This window comes from Plectropomus leopardus, chromosome 12, assembly GCF_008729295.1.
Source record: "Plectropomus leopardus isolate mb chromosome 12, YSFRI_Pleo_2.0, whole genome shotgun sequence".
Lineage (NCBI taxonomy): Eukaryota > Metazoa > Chordata > Actinopteri > Perciformes > Serranidae > Plectropomus > Plectropomus leopardus.
Window position 1 is genome coordinate 14,743,031 of NC_056474.1, and position 26,766 is coordinate 14,769,796.

At 39.5% G+C, this 26,766-nt stretch overlaps 2 protein-coding genes across 2 annotated transcripts; both read right to left on the bottom strand.

Annotated features, from left to right (window-relative positions):
• Positions 1-288: 288 nt before the first annotated feature.
• Positions 289-6,680, bottom strand: tal1 (T-cell acute lymphocytic leukemia 1). Its single transcript, XM_042498359.1, has 4 exons — positions 6,417-6,680; positions 4,604-5,152; positions 4,123-4,241; positions 289-3,207 (listed from the first exon to the last, which is right to left on the bottom strand). The coding sequence occupies exons 2-4, from the start codon at positions 5,113-5,115 to the stop codon at positions 2,678-2,680; spliced, it is 1,161 nt and encodes a 386-aa protein (XP_042354293.1). The 5' UTR covers positions 5,116-5,152; positions 6,417-6,680; the 3' UTR covers positions 289-2,677.
• A 2,743-nt stretch (positions 6,681-9,423) lies between these two features.
• si:ch211-13f8.1 lies at positions 9,424-25,588 on the bottom strand. Its single transcript, XM_042497516.1, has 11 exons — positions 25,539-25,588; positions 24,235-24,772; positions 23,526-23,919; positions 21,360-21,426; positions 19,497-19,649; positions 16,382-17,520; positions 15,490-15,637; positions 14,145-14,364; positions 13,533-13,645; positions 12,488-12,678; positions 9,424-10,132 (listed from the first exon to the last, which is right to left on the bottom strand). Exons 1-11 carry the CDS (start codon positions 25,586-25,588, stop codon positions 9,939-9,941), a joined length of 3,207 nt encoding a protein of 1,068 aa, XP_042353450.1. The 3' UTR covers positions 9,424-9,938.
• Positions 25,589-26,766: the final 1,178 nt, after the last annotated feature.

Sequence of the window (26,766 nt, forward strand, 5' to 3'; positions counted from 1 at the left end):
AGGCAGCTTTCGTGCTGATTTGATCTGTGGCTGGGCGGTGTTAGTTTACAATGCAGACAGACAGAGTCAGTTTGAAACACTGTTGGTAGCAAGTTAAAGTCAGGAGCTGGAAAGTTCCTATCAGGTGGGTGGCGATGGAGGTGGATGGGTCCAACAAACCCTGAGCTTTCACCTGGGAGCCCGCTGTTTGAATCTTGTATGAATGTTGCACCAAACCATGATGAGTTTTTTTTCTGAACCTAACCACATGCTTGTTTTGCAAAAGGAAATAAACATTGATACAATGGGGTTTTACCGACATTGTCAGTTTATTTTTAAAAAGACTGTATGCATCTAAAAAGAAGACACTGCACATTGCTTGTGAAATGGAAGTGTATTTTGAAAGGACACAATGCATATAATGGGTGTAAATTGGCATGGCATAACAAAGGCAGGAGGGTACTTAACGCATAGAATGTCAACATGAACGGTACTGACCAAGCAGTGATATTTGGCGAGTCGGGATGAGATTGTTTTTTTTTAATTTGTTTGGTTAATGTTCCCATTGATTGTTGATGAAAAATTTATCATTATAATATGGTACCAATTACACTTTGCATCAGTCAGGACATGCATGAAAAGGTAACATTTACATTAATACATTACTTGGCACTAGAGCTTTAATTGTGGAAATAAATAATATTTTGCCAAAAAGTGTAAGTGTCAGTGAAGTGGAATATACCCATTTGTGAGTGCTAACCACTCAACCATCACTAATGTTAGCAGTCATAGCTACCTGCAGTTAATTATTCACACATTCACTCTGCAACATACAATCGTGCTCTTCGGTGTTATCAACTAACATTAATGTCTCTTTTACGTTATTTGTATTATTACAGTGTGAAATCTGTGCAAGTTGTCAATCATTTACTTTACGCTGCTTATGTCATATATGTAGAAAGTAGCTGTACTTGCTAATAATAAATGATTTTGAAATTAAAAAAAAAAAAAAAAAATAGGCGGACCCCAAGCCCCCTGACATTTTTGGTCCCATGGTTACGGCCTTGACTTGAACTGAATGTAATTGAATTACACTGAACTGAATTGAAATTAATTTGATTTAAATTAATTAAACTGAACTGAACTGACTTGCATTAATAAGATCCACAACATGCTCGACTGCGATCAAATACAAGTTTTTTCCTCTGCATGTTTTATTCAGGGTTTTTGTATAAAATTCATTGATTTAACATTGGATATATTTATAGATACAGCTATAATACAACAAATATGTCATTACCAAACGTACAATGTCCCCTTACTGCAATTCATAAAATACCATAGTTACCAAAGGTACCAATATAGGCTACTAAGTCCTGCTGAAAAAGCAGAATAACCAACAACAGTGAGCAATACTTAACTGTATTAATCGAAAAACTGCTGGTGTTGTTATGATATTAACACTGTATGTGCTCTGTGTGTGTGTGTGTGTATGTATGTATGTGTGTGTGTGTGTGTGTGTGTGTGTGTGTATGCGCATGTGTGTATGCATATATGTGAAATGCGGCAATGAAGGGATTTATTTGTGTACCTTACTAAACTACAACTGCATTACAGTTTAAAAAAAAACAAAAAACACTGAAACATTCATATCAAAAGGACTGCATGAGTCATGTCCGTGATATTATATGACTCATATTTTGTACACTATAAGAAACACTGCATGTCTTGTACCTCCACAGCAAATTCAAATAGATAATATTTATTCCAGGCAGTGAAATTGTTAAACTGTCTGCTGCCGTATTTGGTGTCATTTTCTCATCACCAAAGTGTAACAGAAGTAAATGGTACCACATTTGATGCACTATAGGTTCAGTCGCTTGCTTTACATTTTGAGTTGATCTCGTCTCTTTTCTCTCCTCTTTCCTCATCTCCCAAAAGACCATTTTGCTAGTAAACCCACTGACAAACACACTACAGTACATCTTAAACCACATGACTTGAACTCGAGTCACTGTTGTTACATTGTGCAGTGGAAATTTAATGCTATTTACAATACATACGTTAACTGCATGGGTACAGTGGAGTCCAGTCGTTTCGTTTATGGCCTCCAACTGAGGCAAACTTACATATGTGTCATTATTCTAACACATTAAATCGGCATAAATTGGGTTTATTTATCGATGCTTTTGGGTCGTTTACTTGCAGCATTCTGCAAGCACCTCAGATTTATGCTGGCCACACCACATTGTGATCAATAGTATCAGGAGTGAAGCATTGGTCCAACCTTCAATTTTACACATCAAGAATCTTTGCTTGTCTCTTGATTGATCTTTTGTTTGGTTTTGTTTGCTTGTTTTTCTTTCTTTCTTGTTTTTTTTTTTAAATTGTATTCTAGGGTATCCTGTCTTTGGACTTTCAAAACACTGAAAGTTATATCCGCAGGTCAGTCAAAGACATGAGACATGCAGAATTTACAAGTCTTTTGTTGGATACAATTCAACACCAATCAATATTCATCAGTGCTGCCTCAGGTGTGGAGACAGGCTGTACTCCACGATCTCACTACATGGAGTTTGACTCTCTTTCCTACACTGACGACTCTAAAAGGTCCTGAGCATATCCGTCTCTTTCTTAGTCCCTCTCATTGTCCTCTTTCAGTCTCAGGTTTTGTGTCCGTGTTCTGTTGGCATCAGCATCATCGGCGACTGGAGCCATCTAAAGAGCGGCCATTGCGCCTGAGCTCCCTAGCAGCTAGATGCAGAGGGGGCCCACGTGAAGCCGTTAGAGTCCTTGGAGCAGGAGGTGAGTCCTGGTCCTCCATAAAGCTTTCAGGACTGCCCTCGCCATCGCCATCGGGCAGGCTTCCACAACTGGAGCCTGGAGACATTGTCTCAAGAAGGTCGTCCCTGGCCAAGCCCACCACTGTGTCCTGATGTGGTCCACCCTGAGGGCCCCCCTCATGGGCCCCGACCCCAACCAGCAGACCTGTTTCCCCATCAGTTGTGCTGCCAACATTCCTCCCTCCATCCTGATCCTCGAGGAGGTTTGAGAGGAAGCTGATGTACTTCATAGCGAGCCGCAGAATCTCATTCTTGCTCAGCTTCTTGTCTGGGGGGTGAGTGGGGATGAGTTTGCGCAGTTCCGCAAACGCCCCATTTACGTTCTGCTGCCGCCAACGTTCACGACTGTTAGTGAAGATACGGCGTACAATCTTCGGCTGGCCAGCTAGTGGAGGAACAGGGAGGAAAAGAGGAAGACATAAGAAGAAGAGGCATTGATCGGATAACACAAACAACACAAAATGCAGAGCTGAAACAGATAATGCAGTCTGTAAAAGGGTAATACATGTGCAGTAATAAAAATGGAGCAATTAGCCGCATGCACATAGGTTTCGAGAAAATTAGTTTGTAGGAAAAACAAACTAATAATCCTAAGAAATTAAACTGCAAAATTGTCCTCCCTACAACCATGGATTTTAGCGTGATGGAGAAGAAGCTCGCAAAATATAGAACAAAACGCTGTGTGCCAAATACTATGCAAATATGGAATATGACACAGGAGAAATGGATGGTTTGGCGTGTCAAACCCCAGCAAAGAGTATTGAGACTGTATGCTCCCTGCCCTAAATTCTATGTACTTTTTATTTATTTAGGTATGATAAAATGCCCCGCTGCAGGTAGTCACATCCTCCCGCCCTCAACAATGGTGTCTTCCAGGCTATTGTCGCCCTTGGAACACACCCAGTCTATCTTAATCCTTCAGCCCACTCTGCAGTAAAACCTTGGCATGGAGGCAGCAGCACCCCCATCCTCCACCCCTGTATATGGCAGTGAGTGGGCAGCGATGGAAGGATGTTTCAAATGAAATAAACCCCAAAATCCGCCTGAAAAGAGCTTACTTTAATGGCATGCAGGTACATGTATTTGACATTCAGATTAGCAGCATTCATTTATGCCATGAATTATGATTTGATTATATTTCCCGTGGGTTAAACACTTATTTTTGCAAAGCATCTTCTGCAACACTCAGATTAGGTACAGTATAGATCCATGTCAGTGGATGAATGACAATGGAGATGAGGAGGGGGACGTTTGGGGGACTATATTGGCAGAAGGAGGACACAGCAGAAGTGCATCTTACCATACTTATAAAGATCTAAAATGCGCCTACCCTCGTCGAGTTCAACCTCATAAGGCGCCGGGCGGCGCTTTACCCTGTTGCTGGGGTACATGCTGTACTGCTCCGACTCCCCTCCGAGACTACAGCAACAGAAAGCAGACAAAAGGTGCACAGGTGTATAATAAAACAGGAATTTCAGCATCTCATTCAGTGCATACAAGCCTCAACACCCACTTGCACCAGGAGCACATACACACACACACACACACACACACATACACACAGACATTTATAGGCCTGTTCTTTTTGTCAGACATGCACACACTAAATAATGTCCATATATTGTACTCTACAAGCATCTTTTCACACTTTCTTTCCCTGCAGGGTCACACTGTGCTAGAGCAAGTAAACCATTAAACTTATGGTGAACACTAACAATGATCCAACGTGCATTCATGAAACTGGCCTATTCTGATTTTTCTCTTTCTGTCTCCACCTTTACCTGTTGATGGCGGCGAGAGGCTGTGCCAGGTTGTAGAGCATCGCCCGGGCCGGGACAGGAAACGCGTTTGGGCTCAGTTGGACCATTCGAGCGTCGTCTCGTTGCGGCGGCGGCAGCGGCAGCGGTGGAGGTCTGCGAAGTTCCGTGATCGGCACCAAATGGCTCTCAGTCCTCTGCTCCACCGCTTTTATAGCGTCCCTCCTGGAGAGCTCGATCACCGGCACTTCCCTTTTCAGGTCAAGGGCGTTGTGAGAGGCAGTTTCCTTGGCAACGCCGTTGATGATGATGCTGATGCTGGTCCCGTTGCTCGAGTTCTGCAGAGGAACGTCATCCGTCTCCTCAACCCCCTTGAAGCTCCCTCCCCTCTCCTTCTCCCCCTCCTCTCTCCTCGGCTCCTCTTCCTCCTTGCATCCGTTTAGTCTGGAGATGATGGAAGAGTCCTCCCGCTTTCCAGGACCGGACTCTGCGTCGGGACTTCCCGGACGAAGCTCCGGCTGCCGTTTTTCCATCATTTTTATACCGTCACCACTCGCTCGAGTCCTCTACGTCCTGAATAAGATTTTCTCCGGTTAATTTATTGATCAGGACAGTATGTGAGAAATTAAATATAATATAGTCAAACAGTTAAAGCCTATAGAAATTTAACTAAGCTATGCCTCATTATCATTTTATTGTCATTAGGATTATTATTAAATGTTTTTTAAACTATAATTGTTAGTTTAGAAATTGAAAACTTAACATTTCTAACAAAACAAATTGTGTAAGAAAGACGATTAATAGGCCATTTTGCTGATCAGATTAAGTATTTTTCTTAATTATGCGTTTTGTTCAGTATTATTAAATAAAAAGATAAATGAAAAGTGCCACAAAGGACGAGTACACGAATACGTCAACTCAATTTAAAAATGTTTTTATTCTTTAAATTCTCAAGAATCGTTTTTGTGATCTGATGAGGGTTTGAGAGCTTTTCTTAAAGTTTTCATTTTAGGCTAATTTATAGTCGACATTTATGAATTTGCCTCAGTTAAACATTTTTATTATAAATAATGATATTTTCTAAATGTTATTTACGACGAGCTTTATCTTGTGGTTGCATGTTTTTGTCCTTTTCTCTGAATCTCTTATCTGAAGCTTGCTTGGCCTTTAGCACATAACGTTCAGCTAATATACAATTTAAACCGACGTTTTAGCTCCGCATAAAGTCGCATTCAAATATGTTAAAAGATTATTTCGGATGCTGTTTATTTAGAGGTGAAATGATCGTTTTATAGCTGGAGAGATTGCCAGGACCACGAAAAGAGCGTCATCGTCGAAATAGCCTAATATTCCCTCCCTTTTCTCTGTCTTCACCAAATCCAGAAATAACCTTCAAAAACACTTGATCATTTCCACAGCCACAGATGTCAGAGGGTGGTATAATTTTTTGTTTTATGTCGGTGTAGGCTATAGGCCACAGTGCTGTTGTTGTTAAAGCCGAACATCAAAGGCTTGTCATATTGAATACACCACCACTGTTAGTTATTTCTGTAACTAATTAACTCGGTAAATATCCCAGGAATATTATTATAAACGAACAAAAGACCGATAATTTTAAAAAAGCGCACTTTTATTTCTGGGATTTCTCCAATAGGCCTCGCATCCGTTATTACATCCCGTTACAGTCTCAACCATCCGATCGGACAATAGCAGAAAATGTAGGCTAAATATTTCGCACATCACACCGATAAAATTCACACGACAGCAATCCAATTAACGCCGTTAAGAACAACGAGTACGGTGGTTTAAATAAAGAGGTGTATTTTTTTGCACTTACCGTTCCTGCCGTGTTGTTGATGTTACTGTGTAAGTGGAGCCATTTTGTGAGTGGGTCATCCATGTCTGAGGTTTTTCTTTTTTTTTCCTTGCCAGTTGTGGAGCAGTGTGTGTGTGTATGTGTGTGTGTGTAGCTGAGTTATTCCTCGCCGCATCCAGTGCGCTCCCTCAGTATGGGGAGCGGAACACAGGCCGCAATGTGGCCGAGTGAGATAAGCGCACGGCAGCGGCCTCTTCATTCCCGATAAGCCCCTAAACCCATTATTTATGAAATGATTCATTATTATTTGGCTGTCGTGGGCTATATAGGCTTGTGGAGGGCAAAGCATAAAAAAAGCAAACAGGCACAGCGCAACGGCCTGTAACAACGTACTGTAGCCTGAGCTATAGTAGTGAAGGTGTTTTAATTTTTTTTTTTTTTTTTTTTTTTGATGAGGGAAACAAAAGCTCAGGTTAAGCTGTTGACCTATTTATATTTTCACAAAGGTTTTTTTTTTTTTTTTTTTTGCTAAGCCAATTTATCCTGCAATAAGATAATTGATGATAGCAAAGGGGTGTCCCCCTTTGTTATTTATTTCTTATTTATTTTTAAATTTTATCCTAAAAAGACCTTAATCCATATCCATTTCTGCGCCTTGAGGCTGCTGATACAATAACAGACTGCCAAAAATGACGAGGTTATAATTAGGCCTATGATAACAATGATTTAATCGAAGGGGCCACAATTCTTTATCAATTAACCAATAAATAAATAAATAAATGTGCTGTTGCATGTCATTATTTGTGCTGGGGGCCTTGGACGGCGGTTCCTCGCGGCCCATGGGGACTCATGGCTGCGGGAGATAAAAGCGTATCGGCTTCTGGTCGCATCAGATAAAAAGAGCAGCACGCTATCAGAGCAAGTCCAGGACAGCTTAAATGGTAGCAGGTACATCCTAATAACGGATTTTACACACTGTCTTTTTTCTTTTTTGTTTTTATTCAGATGCATTTATGATTTTAACAAACTAATGGCGTGAATTTTGTCAAATAATTTCGTGACGTAGCAAAATATGGAGCACTGGCTGCGTCATTAGGGAGATGTATATAATGTGGGAAGTCACGCTTCATTTTTTTGAAGATTAATGTTAAGAAAAATAAAACATTAGTGAGCCTTGATTAGTCACGACCTTTAAACAGACCTGTTGAAGCAGCAGTCACGACCATCATCCTGCATCCTGTTCACAGCAGTCTGACATAATCCCCTAAAACACATTTGTCAGCATCTTTCAAGGAAACCTCGATTGCAAGGCAGTAATTGAAATATGTTTTGGGGTGACATATCACTGCCAATATAGCCTATTGATAAAATGCACATTAAAAACTGACAAGTTGATGTTACACAAATTCTGGAAACCGAGTGAAATAAAGAAAACTATAAATCTTAATTTATGATATGTAATTGTCAGGTTTGCTTAGAATATAGAATGTTTTACTTAAATTTGTGAAGTTGTTGCAAGTTAAAAATGACAATTGAAGTTACCTTTTTTCTTTCTAAGTTTTAGCAACTTATGTAAACTTAAAGAGGATTTTGCAAATGATGACGTTAGGAGATCTGTGAATTGTTTTCTTAACATGTTTGAGAAAATCTGAATATCACTGACTAGTTTGCAAGAATATATACAGCACAGTAAACTTGGTTAACTGAAGTTGTTAAAAGTTGAAAGACTGATTAAATTAAAATTGTAATTTTTCAGTTGCATCTTCACAAAATTATGTAAATATAAGTACATTATTACTAAATTTAACAATTAGCTATAATGTAAACATAAATTAAGACTAATTGTTTTATTTTCTTATTTTTTCAAAGCAATTGGCTCTCTAATTTCTTCTTTTAATTAAAATCCACTTGTCAGATTTTTAGTGTATATATTTATAAACGTTTTCACTATAGGCAACCACTCACCACTGTCTGATATAATCATTAGCAAATGTAATTGTAATCCTAAAGTGCTGCTGGTTCTAGTATTATGGTGTTCAGCAGTTCTTTGTATAGTTTTTCCAGGAAGTGGTACCATACTCCAGCAGAAACTGTTGCTCCATTGTAGGTACACCATTCTGTCTTTCTGTTCAATAACTTTTAAATGTGTTAAAAAGTAGAAAACCATAATGTAATATTCTTACATTAAGAATTGGTGATTGTTATAGTTTTTGTAAAGCAGTATAGCTATGCTGGTTATGAGAGGGTGGGAGTGGTGCAGAACGGGTGAGGCACAAGTGATTCTTCATGCACTGGGGAAGGAGGGACATTCAACTTTAAATAGCAGTATTTTGTAGTTATTTTAAATACCCTCAGAAACCCCAAACCCAAAAGTAGGGTTGAAAGACATGCTTTCTGTAAAAAAAAAAACTGGTCCCCCCAGTGTTGACTCCATGCACTCATGACTGGATCTGATTTAATTGAACTATAGCCAGTATTTTTGTTGGTAAGAAGCCCTCATCAGTGCCAAATTGATTATCTAAAATGTGCATATCAATAATTGATTTAATTAAGCCTCATTTAAGTTGCACAGGTTTTACTCTCAAATCAAGAAAACAATATATGATAGGAAACTATATGAGTTTAAACATTTTAAATATGTCAATGCATCCAAATGAAACACTATGTGATAGAACTGTAAGCTTGTGTTCATAATTAAGGAATGTCTCACAAAAGTTTGACAAAATAAAATGTTTTTATTTAGAAGCAAACAAGTATCAATTTCCTGAAGCAATAGGTGATAGAGCACAAGTAAAATGAAGGGCTCCTGCAAAGCTCCAGGGCAATATAATCCATTCAAAGAGAGAGAGAGAGAGAGATAATTAATTGCTTTTTATGTTTGGACAGAATCTGTGATTCAGGAGGGCATTTTAAATACCCTCAGAAACCCATTTTATTTATTAAAAAAAAAAAACACTTTAGTTTGAGATCTCATGCATTTGCAGCACAACCTTCCACAAGAATCTGAGATCATGATTGATGGGAACATTTTAAATATGTGACAAAATATGGTTCTACTCAAAATAAATCACATTTTGAAAAGCAGCGTTGATTGTGACAAATACTGTCACCACATTGTTTTTATTAAACAGGTAAATGGGGTTAAAATTCAGATACTTTGTAAAAGAAATTATTCAGCTAAGTCTGACAATGAAATCATTGCATAGAAATAAGTTTTACTGGATTTGAATTTATAGTCTTTGCCTTTTTTTTTTAGTATCACAATATAAACTCTAACATCTACTCTGTTTCTAGTCCTATTTATTACTGACTGTAGGCTATTTGGTTTTATTTCATTGATTTGTTATTGTAATTAAGTCCCCTGCAGTTTCATATTGTTTAACAATATTGCACTAATGAACCTCTAACCCTGAAATCTCATGTAGCTATTTTGACATGTAAAAGTGCACTGAGATACACACTGACTATCTACCATGTGCAGCAGTGTTTGCAGTGGTAAATATGGATCCATAAAATGGCTCTGTTCCATGCCTATCTTCAAACTCAGCGCTGGTTGCGTCGGGACGGCATGATCCGAAGAGAAGCAGTGCTTTCCCGGGTCATGAGCCGTGTCACATGGTCCAGGCTGAGTCCAGCCACTGCCTCTCCATTCACCTGCAGAATTTCATCACCGATGCCAAGGAGACCTATGTAGGGGCCTTCGCCACCACCATCACCCACTTTCTCTACATACACACCTGGGAAGGAAACAGAACAAGGGGGAGATGGAGAAAGAAGGGGGAAAAATGAGATAAGCCTACCATACAAAAGGTAGGCCTAAATGGAAAACCACTCAGCAGTCATCAGTATTATAAACATTACTACAAAGAGTAATTTTAAATATTTTACAGAATGAACCTGAATATGTGATGGAATTAATGCTAAAAGATATGCTGTATGTGAGTATATTTAATTGATTACCAATTTTAACTACTTGCCTTTACCAGTAAAGCCAAAGGCAAATGTATTTCTGAATAATGGCATATAATTCTGTTTGGTCTCTCCTCTGTTCATTAAGTTTATTATTAAGTGTTTAAGATACACAACATATCGTTGATGACCAGCCTTGCAGTTAGCTATAGAAAAAAGAAAAAAAAAACAACTATCCCGTGACCAAAGTGGAATAACTGGAAAACCAAGATCTACATTTAAAATTATTATTATTATTATTATTATTATTATTAATAATAATAATAATAATAATAAATAATAATAATAATAATAATAATAGATCTACATTTTATTTATAAAGCACTTTTAAAGGGAGTCAAAGACACTGTACCAAAGTACTCTATATTTGAAATTGCCTTTCATCATCAGTTTAATTATTATCTTTTTGGCTGTTTATCCTGGTATTTTGGTTCCTGTGGGTAATAGTAGTAATCTGAGAGTCGGAACTAATCACCGCACTACGAGTGTTCCGCCCGGAATTAATTTTATGAACACCTGCTGAGCGTAGCGCCAAAATACGGCAGAAAAAAAGGGGAACTGCGACAGCGAAGCAAATAATAAACATATAAACAGATAAACATAGCAGGAAGAATACCAAGAGAAGAACAAACAAGGAAGATTTAGCCCCTCTTAAAGGATTGCAGCCTACGAGGTATGCTGATTGTAGTTTATGTTTGTTAAAAGTTTTGCAAAAACTATGAGTTCAATATTACAGACTCATGTTCCTGTTGTATTTTGAGCAATTTCACATGCTAGGTGGGTGTATGTAAGTGTAGAGAATTTTTTTTTTTACAAGTGCATAATCACTTAAAGGCAAGCTACATTTATGTTATGCTGTCTTATAAGACATTTATACGTGCATTTCATTTATTGTATTCTGTATTTTTTCTCCATTAGCTCAGTTCTCACAGGCTGGTTTTGGATGGATTAAACCCAGTTTCTTAATCAAGATCTGGTGCCTCGTGCCTGTTCTTGGAGGGTGCTACAGTGAGAACTCGACTGCTCTGCAGCACGAGTAAATGAGAAAGAAGGTGCCAGAGAGGATCGAACCAAGAGGCTCAAATGCAGAGAGACAAAAGGTGCTAGACACCAAGCGTGGACAATTAGAGCAACTGGAGACGATTAAGAAGTTAAAGGCCGCTAAAGCACGACAGCAAGTATATGAGCAGAGATGTTCAAACGAAGAAATAGATGAGCTGCTCCATCAGCATGTCCCTGTCAGGCAAAGGGAGGATGAAAAGCATGAAAATAGCCCGTTGCAACAGCCCTCCCCACCCCAAGTTTTGACACATCCAAGACAAGAAGACAGCACAGCAGGTCTTGTTAAAGCTTTAGCAGAGTCTATCAGTGCGAGCCATCCTCCAATACCTGAACCAACAACATTCAACGGCGCCTCACTGACTTCAGACTCTCATTGACAGGAAAAATATACCAGCGAAAGAAAAGGTTTTATTTTCGAAGAGCCTGAATTCCAACACATATTCAAGGTCATTCTGTAAAATATGTAAAAAAATATATTTATAATAGCCTACCAAGAAGGCTATAGAGAGTTACTTCCTGCTAGGTAGAGAGTCAGCCTATAATGCAGCATGGACTGTCCTAGAAGAGAGATATGGCAACCTCTTCTTCATCGCCAAGGCTTTCAGAGATGGAACTAGCTGGCACTCAGCTTGTGGGTCTAAAAGTGCCAAAAAAGACCCCAAAACATTTGAAAACCTGAATAACAATGTCTCTTTCCAGAGATCATGACCCAGTTACTCAGGATAATCTACATTCCTTGTTGTTAGCAGTTTATTTAGGAGCTTTTTTCTTTCTAATGAACTTTTATTCCCGTGCAGAAGCAAGCATGCATCTTCTCATGGGTGAGGGGCTTGTGAGGGGTTTCCCTGTGCTCCTCAGCTCACTGGTGCTAGCAGTCAATGCACACTTCCCCTTTGCATGGTGATTTGGTTGGCGGGTGTAGTTCGGTAGAAAGAAAGCAGTTTCAATGTGAAACTGCTCACAACAAGGTCTGTAAATTCTCTTGAGTATTTGGGCCATGATTTCTGGAAAGAGACATTTCTGTTGAGTTTTGCAAAGACAATGTGGATTAAAAAAGCTACCTGTGTCTGGTCGACCTTTGCCCCTTGAGATGACAAACCCAAAGGGACCATTCGGGGGTCTGACGAGCTCCAGGAGGAGGGTCCCATCAGGGAAAGCCTGAGTGACGCGGCCCACTGGACGTGCAATTCTGGAGGCAAGTACGTCTTCAACACTCAGGGCTCTGTGAAGCTCCAGCTGAGGGCTGTCAGGGCTGTAACAGCAAAAATACAGCTCTAGTTAAAGGTGTCGGTTTGGTTTCAGCATATAAAGAGCGGAGTCTTTTGCAGCAGAGTCTAAGAGACTCTGTATTGGTTTCAAATATTTGTTCTGTTGTAGATAAACTTTTCTCATTTAACGTTAGTCATGCTAAATGAACACACTCTTAATTCCTCTTTTGTGTAGTAACCTCTTTAAATGTGAACGTGGCACCTATTAAGATCAATGATAAATTGATTTATTTGAATTATTTAAAAACTCTGTAAACTCTGTTAGTGATCAGCTCATGTGCGTTTTGGGTTATTTTCTTTAGTCACTTAAATCAGTAGGCAAGGAAGTATTTTTTTAAAATCTTCGATTACTGTTTTTGGACAATGCACATTTGTGACCTCTGCATTTACATTGCATTGAATGTTTTCTTATTGTATTTATACAATAAGAAAACATTCAATGCAATGATTACTGAGCAGGCCTAACAGTGGCCACACATGGCCTTCACGTGCAAAACTGAAATTAACACATACCAACCAGGAAGAGACACAAAGTGACCACAAAGTGACCCAAAATGGTCATAAGCAGACACAAAATTACAGGAACAAGCAAGGTGGAGGTCACACACATCCAAAATACTTTTACAGGTGTTAGGTCAAGAAATCAAACTGATGCAAGAATCAAACAGAGGATCAGCACACTGTCTTAAATGCTCCCATAAGTTTTTTTATATATGCTCCTACTGTAAAAGACACCTTTGGCTGTAGTCGTTAGAAAACTAACGATGCAAAACAGTGAAGCAAAACCATGTGCTTTTACTTCTTCTCTTTCTTTCTCTCTTTTTTCTCTCTCACCTACCTTGGCGCCAGACCGTACGGTATCTGCACTTCTCCCAGTATTGTTGAACGTTCTGTTCTTCTCTCTAAACTCTGCACAGATGAGGCTTTGCGCAGTTGGGCCAGTGGCAGCACCTAGTGGCAAATAAACGGCACTGTAACAAACTGTGTTTTCCATGTTGGCAAAATTCACCATACAGATTTGGAACCGTAACTTTCTGGCTCCAACGCCCCTCTAAAACTAACAAGTGTGAGTTTGGCACCACATTATGCAAATAGAGGGCTGTGATTGGCTGGAACAGAGAGTTGTTTACATGTGTTTTGTGTACTCGTGTAGCTGCCAAGAGGTGGACGGCTACTGCAGAAAGTGGAAAGAAACAACCTGGAATGCATTATCTTCGCTCAAAGTGTCAGGCAGAAAGGTGGGTAATACTTCAAAGCCTTGGTTGGTCCACTGTGGCAAATAAGTGCTGAAAGGTACTTCAAAGCAAAACAGGAAGTTTAAAGACATGTAAATAAGATGCTTTCTCCCTACAGCCTTCTATTTTGAGGTAAAAATCACATTTAGTGTGATGTGGTGAGATAAAACAAAAGATGATGGCAGAGCAGCAGTCCTGAAAAATGTTCTTCTCACCGTGTGCAGGGTTTGCAGTGAGGGTGTCCTCTGCATACGGCTGGTGGGCTGAGGTCTGCGTGTGGGGCTTTGGGAAGCAGAGCTGACTCGGGGGGCCGGGGGTATACTGAGCTGCTCCATGCTGCTGGAGCGACCTCCTTTCACCAGTCTACCAACACTGTTGAGACCGATGGAGGAAAAGAAGCGACGCAGGAAGAGCTTTGGCCGTCCATCCAGCTTTCTGGAAAAGGTAAGTTGTAACAGTGTATTTAAGTGGGCAGTAGTATATAGACTAGAGGTTAATAGAATGTATTAACCCTTTGAAACCTGAGAAAATTGGTTTTATTTTTTTCAAAAACATGGTAAGAATGCAATGAACAACGAAGTTAGAAATGACCAAAAATTTAAGGAAATTACCTGAACAACAAAAAATAAAAAAGCAAGTAAAAACAAACAAGGAAATGAACTGGAAAAGTGCTTAAAATAATAATTCTGTAACATAATTTCCAATTTTTAATTATAATAATATAAATATAGTTTTCCCCTAGACATTAACAAGAAAAAATCTAAATCGACTAATGCCTTCTTCTTTCTGTAACAAATAAAAAGGAATGAGCTACAAAATAAGAAATCCAAAAAATTTCAAAAAAGTCAATAAAAAGTACAAGAAAATTACCTGAAAATTTGTGCAAAAAAAATTAATAAATAAAATTTTACAAAGAAGAAAAAGGGTTTAAAAAAATAAGGGAATGAACTGGAAAAAGTAATTAAAAATTATATTAATTCAACATGTAACATAATTTTAAATATAATTACGATTTATAAAAATGAAGCTTTTCACTCTCATTTAATTTTTTTTCCATAGACATTTTTCCCTGTCTATTTTAAATAATTCTCTAAATCTGCCAATTTCTTTAAATTTGTGAAACATTTCTTACAAAGTTGCTCATTTCCCTTTTTCCCGATGTTTTTAAAAGAAATCACAGTAATTTGCTCAGGGTTCAAAGGTTTAAGTATTTGTGAAAGGTGTCTGAAAGCAGCACAAGAGAAGTAATGTCGCTCCAGGTTTAACTAAACTGTCGATCGACAAGCCCCAACATTATATAAGAAGAACTGTTAAAATTATTATTTTGCTTGTGGTTTTAAAATTCTGCCATAAATGTCTTAAACAGTAAAGGGTTTCTTTACCAGAAGGGGGCAGGGTTGTCTTGGTGTTCTCTGAATATTTTTAATATCAACATCCTGTAGGTCAACATTTTAATCTCCTAACTGCTACTAGTCTGGCACGCTTAGGCCGTTTTGGGAACAGCACGGTGGGGGCAAAGGATTTATTGTCTAAGCTATGACCAGAGCGCTGTTATCTTACCTGGACCCGTCAGCGTTTTCCTCCCATGTGGCCTCGGCTTTCAGATGTTCTGCTCTCAACAGCTCTGCCCTGAGGTCCTCGGCCCGGGACATCCCCAGGCCACGGAGAGCGGGGCGACACTCAGGACCAGAACCAGGCTCACTCAGACCTGCTGGTAGAGAAGGGTGTGCTGAGTGGATGTCACAGAATCACTCTGGAATGTTCTGTTTCATTTCCTCTGTTCTATTTCATTCCAGTCTGTTCTATTATTTATTGTTTAGTTTAGCTCGGTTCTGTTCTGTTTTATCCTATTTTTTGTTCTTTTCTGCTCTGTTTCATTCTGCTCTGTTCTATTCTATACGGTTCAATTTAGCTCTGTTCTGTTCTGTTATGTTCTATTTTATTTTATTATTTTCTTTTTGCTCTGTTCTATTCTTTTTTTATGTTATTCTGTTCTGTTTAATTCCATTTTATTCAGTTAATTTTCCATCCTATAATGTTCTTTTTTCTCAATTCTGGTCTGTTTAATTCTCTTCTAATTACAATCTCTTTTGTGCCTTTATTTTTATTCTAATCTGTTTTGTGTGATCTTATTTTTTTTGTTCTATTCTGTTCTGTAATATTGTATTTGTATTTTGCATAATGAGTGCTTTTATTTTTTACCTGGTTGGGATTTTTAACAGTGTTAAAAGTATGCAATATTTTCTTTTACACTGTGGGATTACTTCTTAATAAATGGAGAAAACTACTCTTTCTACCGCTGCTTTTATAGAAGAATAAATCCACCCCCAAGAATGAACAGTATCAGTCTATCATGTAAATAACAGAAATTACAAGCACTGAACTCTCCATGCAAACTTTCAGATGAACTGAAATGTCTCCATGGCTCTGCTCATCCCCACTGACTACTCACCTGGTCCATCTGGAGTGACGTCCCAGAGCTCAGCAGCTGGCAGGTCAGAGGTGAGCCGAGCTGGGGAGTACCTCAGGGTGGAGGGTCTGATACAGGGCACTGGACTGCTGGTTGCAGGGGTCCCTTGGGTTAATGCCACTGCACACTCCCTTCTTGCCTCTGGAGAGTCTAGGAGGGCAGACAGTCCTCCTTCACCTCCCTGATTAGAGGTCATCTGACCTGCAGCAGTGCGATTTCTTGAGCTTGACTTTAGGGCTGACTTTATAGGGAGCAACGGGGGAGGTGATTCCCTCAGACCATCCAGCAAACGGGGCTCCAGAGCAACAGGGCTGTCTGGGGCAAATGAAACAGCTCTGCTCAAGTTGACCCTGTTCCTGGGATTTGAATTACGCCGCTGAGCCCAAGACGGGCCGTAAGGCCCATGGCCAGACTCCAGCCGACTTTCTCCTTTCCTGCTCCTTCTCCTGAGTTTCCCAAACCCTGATGATTTCCACCCTGTACTGCTCTCTTTATTTTCCCCCAGCACATAGGCTCCAGCAAAAGTGACAGTTAGAGGAGCTTTAGGACGAGTACTTGCCTCCGGTTTGTTATGAGGCACCCAGCGAGGAGCCGCTTTTTCCCGTGGCTCCTCAGGCTGCTTTGGCTCAGTGTTCTTTGGCTCTGGCGGTGTTGAGGCCAGCTGAGGCTCCCTGACTACAGAGCCACATGACTCACATTTTTTCACCAGCACTATTATCTCTTTAATCACTGTTGTGGGTTCACCACTGACACCCACAACTTCTTGTTTCTGTGGCGGAGGCATGGAGACACTTCTGTGGCTTCTGCTTCTCTCTGAACCACTGCTGCTAGAATCCGTATTACTTTCTTTACTCTTGGACTTAGGCTGCCCCGGCCTGCTACGCTGCCTCACTCTATCCAAGTACCGAGACTCTGCCTCTTTCTCTGATTCGTCCTCGAAGCGCACCCGTGTCGGTGAACAACCATAACGTCTGGATCGACCACCTTGGTCACCAGGGGAAGTGTCTCTTTGGTTTGGGGTGAGGAGGGGACCAGATATAGTTAGAGCTGCTTGATCTTCTTTGGTTTGAACAGCTTTCTGCACTGGTGTTGGACTGGGAGACTCCACTTGCTGCTTCTTTCTGCAAAAAAATAACACAAAAGTGAAGATTACAGACATTTTAACCCCTTGAAACTTGAGCAAATTGGCTTGATTTCTTTCAAAAACAGTGGAAAAAGGCAATGAGCAATGAAAGAAAAAATGGCCCAAAAATTAGCAAACAAATCAGTGAAAAATGAAAGAAAATTACCTGAAAATAATGCAACTGGAAATAAATAAATAAAAAGAAAAATACGGTTTAAAAAAGGGAATGACCCAGAAAAAGCGCTTAAAAATTATACATTTTTGTAGTATAATTTTAAATATAATAATGATCCATATGAATATAGTTTTTCCGAGCATTTTCCTTTTTCCCTAGACATTTTTCCCAAGCTATATTAAAATAATTTTCTATCTTCTAATTTCTTGCAATTTGTGGAACAGTTCTTATGGAGTTTTCCATGCCCTTTCCTACATATTTTTGAAAGATTTGCTCAGAGTTCAGAGGTTTAAAGGCATCTGAAGGAGCACAAGTCATTTTGTCAGTTAGCGAGATACACTTGTGTTGAATTCATTTGTAAGCTTGTGTCTTACTAAAGTGATGTAATAATGAACATGAAAGTGAAACTGTATGTCAGCCTTGTCTCAGCTATTGACTAAGTAGGTAAAAAAAGCTCTTCAGAATAGGAGATTTTTGGTGATTACATAGATAAAGATATACTGCAATAAGACATACAGTACATGTAGTGACTTAAGGTATGTTTGCTGTGCAGTCATAGATGTAGGATCTAATGCAAATACTCCTTTATCAATTAAGTGAATGCTTCCAGCTGATATAAGGGGATTTTAGGGATCAAAACTGTGTGACGTAAACAGAATGATGCGTAACATTTTCTCAACATTGTCAGCTCTGTATTTGCAATTACGTAATTATCATATAATGATAATTACATAAGTCAGGTTTCAGTGCTTCAGCTTATTTTCAGTAACAATGCAAAATTAGCTTGCAAATGCAAAAGAGGGATACGCAAAGCAGAGAGAAAGATAAAAGAGACATAAGTATCTGAATGGATAAATAGATACAGTAAACTTACAGGGACAGTTTACCCCATCAAACAAAAATAAAAACTTTTTTTTCTTACCTGAAGTGTTTTTTTTTATCATTGTTTTGGTGTGAGTTGTTGATGTTGGCCATATAGATGTCTATATGCTGTATATGATGGAACTAGATAGAACTGGGCTGATGGTGCTCAAAATGCCAAAAAAATACATCTGAAAAACTCAACAGCAATGTCTCTTTCCAGAAATCATGCCACGTTTACTCAAGATAATCCACAAACCTTGGTGTGAGCAGTTTCACGTAGGACCTATTTTCTTTCTACCTGACAACCATATCACTGCGCAGAGGGAAGCATCTACTGCTTGCTCACCAGTTACCACTGAATTGGCTAAACCTTACAGCTCAGCTGAGGAAGACGCCATTAACGTTTACGTCTCCCCCTGTCACAAGCAAGGCCTCTCATCCGTTAGTGGATGATGGTTGGCCTGTGTAGTTCAGTTGAAAGAAAACAGTTCCTACATGAAACAGCTCACAATAAGGTCTGTGGTTTATCTTGAGTAAGTGGGTGATGATTTCTGTAGAGAGACATTTACAAATGTATTTTACAAGCCAAGCGCCATCTAATTTCATCATATTCAAGAGAGGGCAGACATCTCTACGGCCAATATATTCCAGCACTCAGCAACTCACACCAAAACAATCCAGACTGATAAATGACACAACAGGTAAGGTATTTTTTGATTTTGGGGTGAACTGTCCCTTTACAGTGGTAGCAACAAAGCAATTTGCAGAAAAAAGTATCTACTCATCAGGAAATTGAACTTATCATCACACCAATGATTCACTCTCATGCATGCAAAACTGCACAAGCACAAGTGGGACATTCACAATCCAAAACATCGCACTTGAAAAGATGCCAAAGGGGTCATAGAATTTGTAAGAAGATGTAGCATACTTACACAGTGGATCTCTGATCAGAATGGGAGCGTCTGCAGGGACGATCGCCTTTAATGTGACTGGAGCGAGCCTTGAGTCGTGCTCGCTCCAGAAGACGCTTGGCTTGCTCATGTCTTGGGCTCAGAGGAAGCTCATCAGTGATTACAAGAAGTGACCTGAAGATCAAAAGAAAGATGCAAATTTAATAGAAATAAATCATTTGGGTGATGAAAACGGCAAGGGAATGGATAGAGTTGAATTTAAAATTAAACTAGGCTACATTAATAACTGTTTGAGTTAAACTAAATATTTGATGAAGTCATTATATGTGCAAAGCTTATGGAGTGTTGTGACATATCCAGCTACATTATATTTCTCGCAGATTGACTTAACGTTGAGTGAATCAAGCTTCGTCTCCTTAAGCTGTTTTATGTAATATCAGATAGATAGACTGGGGCGTGGCACTGGTGGTCAGCAGCAGAGAGACACGTCATCCCTCCAGCTATCCGTATGCCCAGCAGCTAAGCTGCTCTGCATTGTGCTTCATCGTCTGTACTCGCCTTTATCCCCTGGCCCAGTGATAAAGATAGCATGATACACCAGCCATGTGGATTATCCTTGTAATGGACTGAGTGTGATTCATTCTCTCCTGGGTGTCAAGAGGAGAACGTATTGTGTTTCAATAGATTACAGTTTGTCATAGCAAACTTAGTCCAACATTAACAAATATGGTAGAATTAGCAGCCTGTTTTGGTTCACCATATACAGCTGTATTACTCTGCTGTTAATAATGATGATGAAGAAAGAAAGAAAGAAAGAAAGAAAGAAAGCACTCTATAACGACAACAGCCTCACGATAAACTAAAAAGGCTGGATCAGATCAACCATTCAAGTAATCACCCAAACTCCATTGTGAAAATAGTAATGGAAAAATGTGTTTTTATTGCTCAGTTACACAAATGTGTTCAATTTACATATGTATTTAGTGTGTAGGATTTAGGGGGATATATTGGCAGAAATAGAATGTTATATAATAATCTTTTTGTTACTGTATAATCACCTGAAGATAAGAATCACTATGTTTTTGCGACCTTTGGGTGAGCCATTTATATCTACATAGAGAGCGGGTCCACTTAAGGGAGATGGCCACGTTGACTGCCATTTTTTAAAAGAAGCCCAGAATTGACAAACTAAACACTGGCTCTTGATAGGACCATTTGCGTTTTTGTGTCAGCCACTGTAGTAAGCAGCCCTTTTGTGATGAGAGCGTGAAAAACACTGATTTTTTTTAAAAATGTGAATTTGTTTTTGTTTTTTTACTGCTTTAAATCACCAGGCCCATTTGTTCTGGAGAGGAAGGGACCTTTGTATATTATCCAGCTCCCAGAACAACCTCCTGATGTAGAGTAGGAGACTTCTGTAGATAATCTGGCTCCCAGTAAAAAGCTCCTGAACAATGAACAGTGAACGAATTCTAACTGGGAGAAGTTTTAGCTGGTTGCAATCTATAATACTCACCACAAGATGCCACTAAATCCCCCTAAAACTTACACAGTGTTCCTTTAAGATCTAAACTCTTTAGTAAAGTATCACAGGTTACAGATCTTCCTAAAAACAATAGCTTCATTTTATAATCTGAGTAAAATATCAGCTTCTCCAATATACTGATTTTTATATCTATTATCTATTTATTAATGCATTTGAATGTTTCCATATGATACATTTATTTGACACTCTAGCTGCTTCAATCCAGAAAGAAATAGATTCTAAATTCCCATAAGTGGAGATGTAAGAGGGGACTTTATGAGGAGAGGATATAAATAGTGCATAGGTGTTGTATGTCACTGCCCCTGCCAAGTCACATAAAGAAGCTTTGCATCGCTCACCTCAAGTAGGGTTCAAGTTCCTGAGCAAGGATGGCTGAGTCTGAGCTGTCCAATGCCCTGTGTGCACCTGTGACAGGCATAAAGCAAAGTGGAAAAGTACATGTCAAGTCAGATCTAATATGATTATGATGTGAATAGAAAAGCTTGAAAAGCACTCCAAAGGGTTTTAAGAATAGAATGACTTGTCTTTGTTTACTTCTACATTTAGCTAACCCAGTGTTGATTTCATACAATAGTGTACCCTTCAAACTTACAGTTAAGCTCTTATTCAGTGTCTCATATAGCGCTTGCTTCAGGGGAAAACATTACTGGCAAAAGAGCCATCAGCCACAATGTGACCTACAGGGACATGTGGGTATTAAAATAATTGGATCTTTGTACGATCATAAGGATTTTCATAAACCTTCATACTATCAGATTCAATGACAGTCTCATAGGTTATCCCTGACTGATCCTTAATGTCAGTCAGATAAAAAAAAAACAGAGGTTACGCAACTACTGAGAGTCAGTTAAAGGCAGATTCTCCAGAGACAAGAGGTAAAAATCACTTGATCATCATGGATTTACCCATATGGACTGCACTGATTATGTTGCTATTGACACACTCAGTTGCACGCAGAGGACACCTGTACAGAATCACAAATATATAGTATGGAAAATACATAATCTGTCACCTTAAAGGAATACAAAGACATCCATTAGCACACAGACAGATACAAAAGCAGGGACACTTCCCCCACCACTCTGACTGCTAATAATAGCAACACACTCATGCACATCTGCACATCTGACATCTGACATCTGTTCAACACTGGAAATCAGCCAGGTTACATAGTGTGCTCCTATACAACAGCATTGGTAGACCAACAAAGGCTTATATAAGGACATTTGAATGGTTTTGAAAGCTGGCAAGTATTCTAAGCAGACAAGATTTTAACATTATAAACACCTTTGTAACCTTAGTTAATACTTAAAAACATTAACTACACTGTACTTTGCTACTTGGGAAAAAAGATAAACCAAATCCTTCATTTAACCTGTGCAGACACTTGTCTAGAGTACATCTACATACCAGGACACCTGTTTTTGCTTGTTTGTTGTTTTTTTTTACCTCATGCAACAGAATTTAATAGATTGTTAAGGAGCTGAGTCAGCCAGTTAAATGTCAAAGAGGCTTTAAACACTTTATCAGAAACCTATGTAATACAATCCTTTACTCAACGAACTAAAACTAAAATTATCTCTCGATGAGGAGGACAGATCTTATCTGCCTGCCTCTAAAAACCCATAAAGAAATATTTCACTGCTGGAAAGATGGTCTTTTTTGTAAAACTAGGCCATCAAAGCCGTAGAAAGATGCAAATAGTTTTAAAGTTGGTGCTACATGACTAGAGAACACAGAAGAAGAGGGCTGCTGCTTTTGCTCAAGAGGTAGAAGACCTGCAACAACCAGAATTCACTGCCCTGCGCCAGTCCAAATAATGCTATTGGTAAAGTGAGTTTTGCCATTTTTTCCACAAGAAACAATATAGCAGCTGGATGGTAACAAATATTTTTTACTTAAAGTTAAAGAGTATACCAAAATATGTTTTAAAAAACATTTTAGGCGAGAAATAGGCAACGCAGTAACAGAACATCGATTTTTTATTTGATCAGCACTGCTTAGTTTTGCAGTTGATCTCAGTTATTCCAGCCTACGTTTTTACAATATAGGCAACAGTATGGAGTATGTTTTCTATTCTCATATTACATCCAAACAGTGCACTAAAGTGTGTGTTTCTGTTGATATTTTGTGCAAGAAATAGGGGATAAACCTCTGGGAACAGTGGCAGGCTTTGTCTGTAACTCAGTGGAATCAGAATCAGAATTTTTTTGAGCATCACAAAACCCGTAAAATGACTCATTCACAGTTGTAATTTGAATCCAATAGTGAAAAGGCTAGAAGAGCTGTATGATTAAATTATTTTATCACCACTCAATATAACTGTTTAGTCGGTGGATGTTAGCCACTCAGCTACGCTAAGCCGCCTCAAGTCTCAGGTGTGCTAGATCGTAATGCGAAAGAGCTTTTAAATTTAAAACTGCAAAATAAACTTTCATAGTTTCATAGTTTAATAGTCAGCAAAGTATCCCTTTAAATACACGCAGTATCCTTCAGAGACCTACCTTTACAATCTGCTCTGCCTGGAGTCATGTCTCCATAACAGCTGGCACTTTCTCCTCCGCTCTGCTCTCTTTCCTCCCTGCAGTTTTGTTGTCTTTCCCTTAACTTTGCATAAGCTCTCTGCTTCACTCTCAGTTTATCATCAGCAGGGAGTACCCCACTTTGTGAAGACATGCTCTCCCAGCTGTCTGAATTGCACAGTCCTTTGGCTTGGTCACCAGAGTCTGTCTCCTTCTGCTCACACCTGTCCAGGTAGCACTCAACGCTGTCTGAATGTTTAATTTCTGAGGATTTGACAGTATCATCCACCACAATTTCCACATCGCTCCTGGTGCCTGTTTCAGCTGGTTTAGACTTCCTTTGAGGCTCTGACAACACTTCTGTCTGAGTATGATCCTTCAGAGGTAAAGACAAGGGGATGCTGTGAGGACTAACACCATTTAGAAGCAATGTTTCAGGGCGTGCCACTCTCCAGAAGCCCTTGGGTGGTGCCCAGTGTCTTGTTGATGTAGAAGATGTGGAGGAAGATGTTGCAGAAGCAGACGTAGTGGCAGGTAAAGTGGAGAGTATAGGTAGAGGAGGAGGAGGAGGAGGAGGAGGAGGAGGTGGAGGGGATGGTTCATCCTTGCTGCTGCTTGAATTATCAGACAGAAGACTCTCCAGACTGGTGCCCCCCTCGAGCACACAAAGCTGTCCTGTCAGAAAACTGACCCGGTCCTCATTTCCCTCTGACCTCTCATGTTCAGTTCTCTCTCTCTCCTGAAACACCAGCTCTCCTCGTGCTTCAGCTGGAGGACTGTGAATCTCGAAACTTACTTGCACCTCTACTTCCTCCTCCTCATCACTACTGCTTGAGTTCTTCGCCGCGCCTGATCGCCAGGAAGGGACAGGCAGAGATACCTGACCCTTTCCTCTGGGCCTCTGTCTGAGAATGACTTCGGATGAAATCTTCCCCGCTGGACTGCTCACTAAGACCTCCGTATCCAATCTTTCTTTCTCTCGATCTCTCCCTCTTGTCCTTCTCTGAGTGAGTGACTTCACCTTGGTCTGTAGTGCGTGCACTGCAGAACTCTGAGGCGGAGGAAGCTGGGTGCTTGCTGGAAACACAGGTTCAGGAACAGGGCCAGTGATGAGCCCCCAGTTAATGGGAATCCCAGTAGGTAACGGGGAACTAGATTTCGCTTGGATATTATCAACCACCTTCTCTTTCTCCATTGGCTGCTCATGCACAGAAAAGTCCAGACAGATCCTGAAAAAATAAAAAAGATAAGTTTTCTATACACGTGCGGATAAAACCATGTCTCTTACATGTGTTTTACATCTCTGTTACCGGCTATTTCCTATCTGATCTGCCTGGTGAGGAGATATGTAATGTGGATTCAGTCACGTTGACTTATCCTCTGATTACTTTGCAGTGCACAGGATAATCCTTTAGAATGAGAATAAGCAACTGCTGCCTGCAACTGAGCCCCTGCACGAATAAACAATATTATGCATGTTAGTTTGTTGTCAAGCTAAATCAACAATATTCCATAAAATGAAACTTTCTCTTTAAACCAGTCACTTATTCAGTTTTTTAAAAAAAATGAAAAAATAGCTATTAAATATCCCATATGTATCATATACTGCAGATCATATTTTGCAGAAGCCCAATTCAAGAAATATCATAGACATTGTGAACAAAATAAGCTTCATAACACCTTCAATAACATAACAGGTTAACAGACAATAGTGTACCTGGATATTTAGTGAAGATGATGTCCTTTAAAACACAATCCCAACATTGACCATCATGACAAAGTTACCATAAATTCCGCTGCAACTGCACAAATCTATTCCAAAACCTGCGCCAAACGTGCAGATATTGCATCGAGCATCCTCAGATCGGTCGTCAACATGAGCCAGAAGACGGAGCAACTTTCATCTCCTAATAAAAAAAAAAGAAAAGAAAGGAAACAAAATACTATCTCTCAGTGTCTCCAGATCCTTGTGCTGTGCTCCCACTCTCTGCCTACACTGCTCCTGGTCCAGGCAGTGTCAGGCGAGCCAGCGACCTCTCAATCATGATTGGTCCGGTAATCCCTTCAGAAATGAGTGGGATTAGACAAAAATGGAATACAAAAAAATGCCTGCTTTAATTTCGTCCTTGCCTCGCGAACCCGTTGCTGAGTGAAGCTCTCTGTTGCGTAAGTACAGAGCGCGCGAACACACACCGTGCACATAGTAATGAGCCAATGAAAAAATGAAACCAACACGGAATCATGGCTCTCAGCCTAATTGAGATAACCCCAATTTCTTATATTTCCGGTGATATTAAGATGATCTAATATATGCAGGCTGCGATGTCTTTTAGAGAATATAGGCCTAATTTAGCATCGTAAAAGCAAGTGTCGACTGATTCTTATTTGTCAACACAGCTCCCGCTATCTCAATTCATCCTCTCTCTCTCTCTCTCTCTCTCTCTCTCTCTCTCTCTCTCTCTCTCTCTCTCCTGTTTTCATTCACAGACGCGTGTGCGCACTAACATGCGCTCGCGCACAGTCGTCCTAATTGGGACAATGCTCTGTTTGTTAGTTGTCACAATTCAAAGATGTAATCTGGCAATCGCTGCTCTTTTTTCAGTTTCAAAGGTCTTTATTTGTAAACAATCAAACACAAAGCATAGCCCATAGAAGTGGTAAGTCAATCACGATTCAATCATACACTGTATGGGGAACAAAAACAAAAAAAGAGATGGATGTCAAGGGACAGGATCATACAAAGCCAGAGGACAATATTCATTCATACAGCCTACATTAAAGAGGGTGCACAAATTCGTCGTCTCGATAGCTTTCTTGTTTTCTGGGGAGAAGATGTTTCTTAAGTATTGTTTGCTTTCAATTAGAAACGAAATAAATTTGGGTTTAGAGTTGTACTTTAATTTGTGGGTATGATATTTTGCCAAGATAATTATTAGATTAATAATATAATAATTCTTAGATTTTACTGCCACAACATTTATTGAAGCCAAACCAAACATTATTCAGGCATAAAGTCAGATCAAAGTTAATATGTTCAATTATAAATCCAGGGTGAAGTCAGGTAAAGTGGAAAATTAAGGTGTTCCATCTTGGGCTTTTTAAATATTAGCACCCTGTAACCAAACATGTTATTGCATAAAACTTGCAAGGAAAGCCATGTGGCATGTTAATTATCTCATGTTGGTCACAGTCCAGCAAAAATAATAAGGGTAGAGCAACAGAA